Here is a 4,577-nt window from a genome sequence, read left to right on the forward strand (position 1 = left end):
TTTTGGTCACCTTTCGAGTAGTATCTAAAAAGGAAAAACAAAAACAACAAAAAGCCAACATCCTTTAACTTTCTTCTGTCCTAATTTGGGACTTTCCGCTGATAAAATACCGATGTTTTGACGTCTAAACTGGAGAAGTGCACAAAGAACCAACATAAAAGGAATGTTAAATTTGCAGGAAATGTCTCATGAGGGTCCCCATAGTAACCACACCATTGTGTTGCTCCCCGACTCAATAAAACAGACAGAAACACAAAGTAGAAAGTAAGCCTCAAACAAACAGTCGCTGCTTGTGTTGAAAAGGTTGGGCAGAGGTCTGCAGTGTTTTATGTAGGAGATGTGACTCTTACAGCCCAGTTTTGTGGAGAACTTAGATAAAATGGAAGTCAATGGGAGTTTGGAGTTTGGACTGCTAAATTTGTCTTTGCCAGTGCATTTCTACTAAAAATCAAAACATACTATTTCCAACTGAGCTGAACGTTTTGATGGTTTTTTTTTAAGAGGTTTTTCCCAAAGCTTTAGAAATTTAAATAAATAAAATAAACAAGTAATAACCAAATAGTAATGCTTCAGTGCTTAAACAAACGAAACAAAGGAGCAAATTAATTGACAAAACTCTTTTCAGTTTATTGTCTTTCAGCAAGATAAAGGTCAGGATCTCACATTGCTCGGCTTTAGTCCTCCAGTGGAGTAATTTTTCCTCAAGAGGATTCATCAACCTCCTTCCACAAACCAACGTCAGAAATACATTTCACGGTATCTCTATGCAAAGTGTCTATTGTCCTTTAACTTGAAAAATGTGCCAAGTTCAACGTGGATTCCTTTCCTCTTAAGCTATGTAGGCTGCATGTTATGAAAAAAACAAAACAAAACAAAACAAAAAACAAAAAAAACATTCATAGCTAGAGCAATGCCACAGTTCAAGTAATGGAGGCAGGATACTTCCGGACCTCAGGCAGTTCACACAAACATCGGAGGCCACATCATCCCGACAACCACCGGGGGAAGGGGGGGAGAGTGCATTTTTTTTTTTGTGGCAAATGTCAACCTCTCATAACAGCATTACCTTCGCCGCCGCCGCCGCCACCACCACCGCCATCCTACATTGCAACAATAGAAATACTGCTGGATTGCACGTTCTTCAAGCTTTCGTCTTGTGGCGTGTTTATAGAAAAAATATATATAGAATACAAAAAGCTTATACTTCTTTGAGTAACAGAATATAACATACAGTACTTCAGATTATGTTTTGATCAGCACATCAGCAGGTGTACATAAGTTGCTCTACCCTTGCCAAAATGCAATTACCACACTAAACATGGATGTAGTTTTGCTCACTATTAAGTACTTTGGTCAATGGGTATAACATCGAGTATGCCTTTACTATGGTTTTCTACAGTATGTTAATGCTACATAATTATCCTCTGTATATGAACATCTGGTATAAAGGGGCGAGTGGTTAAGAAGCGCCACGACTTTTAGCGTAATTACACGTGGCGCTGTATCCCGAAACTGTTTCAGCCCACCAGGCGGATACGAACTGGTCGACAGCACCGTTTTTGTCTTTCCGTCTCTCTCGTGCGCGTATATGAACGTATCGGCTGAGTCAGTTCTCATTCGGGGGAAAAAAAACGGACGAACTCCAGCGATATCAGCTCAAAAGGCGGAGCACCTGATGCCAGTGAAGATATTCCAGGTCCCTGCCCCCCCCCCCACCACCAGAGGAAGGGCCCTTTGAACGAACAGCAATATTAAAAAAAAAACAATAGGTTGAAACAGTCTCGACATTCAAGTTCCAGTCCCACTTCAATTTGTGAGATCCCATTCACGAAAACCGATGGAATCACTGTAGTGCAAATTTTCTTTTCTTTTTTTTTTTTTTTTTACACAATGCACCTTTAATGCAGTCCTTCTCACAGGATACAGGAAGCAGTCTCTCGCCGCTAGATCACATCTCGGGAGCGGCGGGCGGGAGCCCCGACGTGTGCTTTGGAGTCTGTAAGAGTTTGTGTTCCTCAGTTTGTGGAGACGAAGCCGCTGCGGCCTTGGCGTGGACTGGGTGCGACAGCCGCACGTCCAGGGCGTCGTTGTGTTGCGCTAAGGAGTGCAGGCGGTAGTGCAGGACGAGGTCTTTCAACGAACAGTGAGCGTCGTAGGGTTCGGCGAAGCCGTACCCGTGCGGCGTGCTGTAGATCATACAGTGCTTTACCTCCTCGTTCACGCTGAAACAAACACAGAGTAAGGACGTTACTGGGCGTCGCCGAAAGCCCCGCCAGATGTGTCCCGAGTGTCTTCTTCTGCGGTGAACTTACACAACGGAGCAGGCGTAGCAGCCCTGCTTGCTGCTCTCGCGGATCAGGAACGTTCCGGGAGCTTTACCCTGGAGGATCTCCTCTGCCTGCGTTCGACTCAGTTCCCCAACAAACCAATTTGTCTCGTCCTGATGGGGCAAATTCTTCTCGTCGCCCTTCAACACGTACGTGCTGAAACAACAAGAGGCATTACGGAGACTTGAATTCAAAAACTCCTCTGTTGCACCCATTTGCTTTCAGCCGCAGGAGAACTTACTCGTCGAGGCTGTCTCTCTGGATCCCGAGCCAGTCGTTGATGCGTTTCTGCCGTACGCCCTTGTGATTGAGCCAGCTGCAGGAAGACAGTGATGAGATTATTTTACTTTGAATGCAAAAATTAAGCAACTCCGCTTATAGCGACTTTGTTAATGCGCTACTACAGGTCCAATACATACTTGAGGTACTGGTCTCTGATGTTGCGAAGCTGGATGAGGTCTGGCCGCAAGCTGTTCATCCTCCTGTCCGTCTCCCTGTAGTCCTCCACTTGTGTTCTCAAGTCTTCCTCCAGGTTAAGTTTGCTGTCATAGATCTCCCCAAGACGGCACTTCAGCTTCTCGTAATGTATCAGGAAGCTGGGAAGACCACGTAAAACGTCAACGATCTGAATAAACAGGATACGATCCAACAGCAATATTGGAAAGCAGGTCGTGTTTGAGCACCTCTCCAAGTCGTTGTCGTCGCCCTCGGAGTGACCATTTCTCTCAAACTCCTCCCCGTAGCGCTCCTGCTCGCGACACTGCTCCTCGAAGATGAGCATCGTCTCGTTGAAGGCCTCGATCGCCGTGCGCTTCATCTGGATCTCCTGCATCACAGAGAAGAGATCCCGTCAGAGCCGCCCTCTTGGGTCGGAGTTCGACCCTTCGACAACTGAACGGAAAGGTGGACGGACCTGGGAGGTCTTGGTGAAGGTTTCGTAGAGACGGTCGAACTCCTTCGACTTCTCCTGGTACTGAGTGTGCACCTTCTTCAGCTTCCTCCCGGCCACGTTGACGCTGTTTTCTTTCACCTGAAGTCAAAAACGGCATTCAATCAAAAAATAAACCAAAAAAAAAAAAAAAACTACCTTTCTCGCAAAACCGGCGTCTGGCTTTTATTTTGAAATTCAAAGAGGGGGGGATAGTGAAAGCACTGCTCAGCTAACCTGCTGGAAGCAGGACACGGGGTGAGTGAGCATCAGGTCCAACGTGGCGTTGTACTCCACCAGCGAGTGGTGCTGGTAGTACCAGATGAGCTCCACCACCGACGTGAAAGTCAGGGGGTCCGAGAAGCCGTACTTCCCGTCATGGTGGTAGATCTTGATCAGCTTGTTGTGCCCGTCTTTTCTGCTCGAGGGGAAACAGCAAGGCGCAAAAAAAAAAAAAAAAGGGTTACTGTCCACTGTGAGCCAAGATGATGTTGTATTTGTCATGTTAGCAAAATACCTCATGAACCACTGCACGGATTTCATTCAAACTCTCACAAAGTTGCCATCTTATGTTCATCTACAACCGATTCAAAATGGCTGCCACAGATAATCAATCATAGCAAACAGAAAAATGCTGAAAACTTGGGGAATTTGACAGATATTAAGCTAAAATTAAGCGTGTTAATAGTTCGGAGCCCCCTCCACGTGCTTTGACACATGACCCACAAGAAAGTGATCACTGGACGTACATCTGCCGCCACAGCTCATCAACCGTGGCAAACAAAAATGGCTGTATCTGTCATTTTTGCAGATACTGAGCTAAAATTTGACGTGGCGGTAGCTGAGAGTCATCCGCAACACGTATTGTTGCTTTCAAGGTTTGACCAAAGCAGCTACAACTCTGGCATGGAAGGTGGCGGGCGATATGCTTTCCGTCAAGAAATACGCCTTTAATTATGAACTGTTAATGTTCTCCATCTTACCTCAAAGTCAGCGTGAAGTCCCCCTGCAGCTTCGTGGATGCGTCACGCACCAGAAAAGAGCCGTCAGGCGTGTCCCGGAGCTTCTCGTTCACCTCGTCCCTGCGAGGAGAATCAGTTGGCGGGTCTCAAACACAAGCCTTTTGGCAGCAATTTCCAATCCCGACTAAAAGGTGGTAAGGACGCGTTACCTCGTTATGTCGCCCCAGTACCACTCGGCGTCCTGCAGCGAGCACGCAGGCGGCGAAAGGCAGCCGTTGTTGTTGTTGTTCACGGCCGACATGGCGGGCTTTGTTGACCTGGGAGGAAGAGCTGCGCACAAAAAAAAGGGGGGGGGGGGGG

The 4,577-nt window shown here is 46.8% G+C and overlaps 1 protein-coding gene across 2 annotated transcripts in view; it reads right to left on the reverse strand.

The window, feature by feature from the left end:
• Positions 1-602: 602 nt before the first annotated feature.
• LOC108238336 (phosphatidylinositol 3-kinase regulatory subunit gamma) overlaps positions 603-4,577 on the reverse strand; it is a 6,870-nt gene continuing 2,895 nt past the window's right edge. For both annotated transcript variants that reach the window (XM_017420346.3, XM_025006850.2), the window contains exons 2-10: positions 4,427-4,547; positions 4,239-4,337; positions 3,493-3,673; positions 3,241-3,357; positions 3,011-3,153; positions 2,747-2,923; positions 2,569-2,643; positions 2,313-2,483; positions 603-2,222 (exon numbers count right to left, since the gene is read on the reverse strand). In XM_017420346.3, coding sequence (XP_017275835.1) covers positions 1,949-2,222; positions 2,313-2,483; positions 2,569-2,643; positions 2,747-2,923; positions 3,011-3,153; positions 3,241-3,357; positions 3,493-3,673; positions 4,239-4,337; positions 4,427-4,547 — 1,358 coding nt within the window. In that variant the 3' untranslated portion in view covers positions 603-1,948. The remainder of the gene's footprint in view (positions 2,223-2,312; positions 2,484-2,568; positions 2,644-2,746; positions 2,924-3,010; positions 3,154-3,240; positions 3,358-3,492; positions 3,674-4,238; positions 4,338-4,426; positions 4,548-4,577) is intronic.

The sequence above is a fragment of the Kryptolebias marmoratus genome, linkage group LG20 (genome assembly GCF_001649575.2).
Source record: "Kryptolebias marmoratus isolate JLee-2015 linkage group LG20, ASM164957v2, whole genome shotgun sequence".
Classification (NCBI taxonomy): domain Eukaryota; kingdom Metazoa; phylum Chordata; class Actinopteri; order Cyprinodontiformes; family Rivulidae; genus Kryptolebias; species Kryptolebias marmoratus.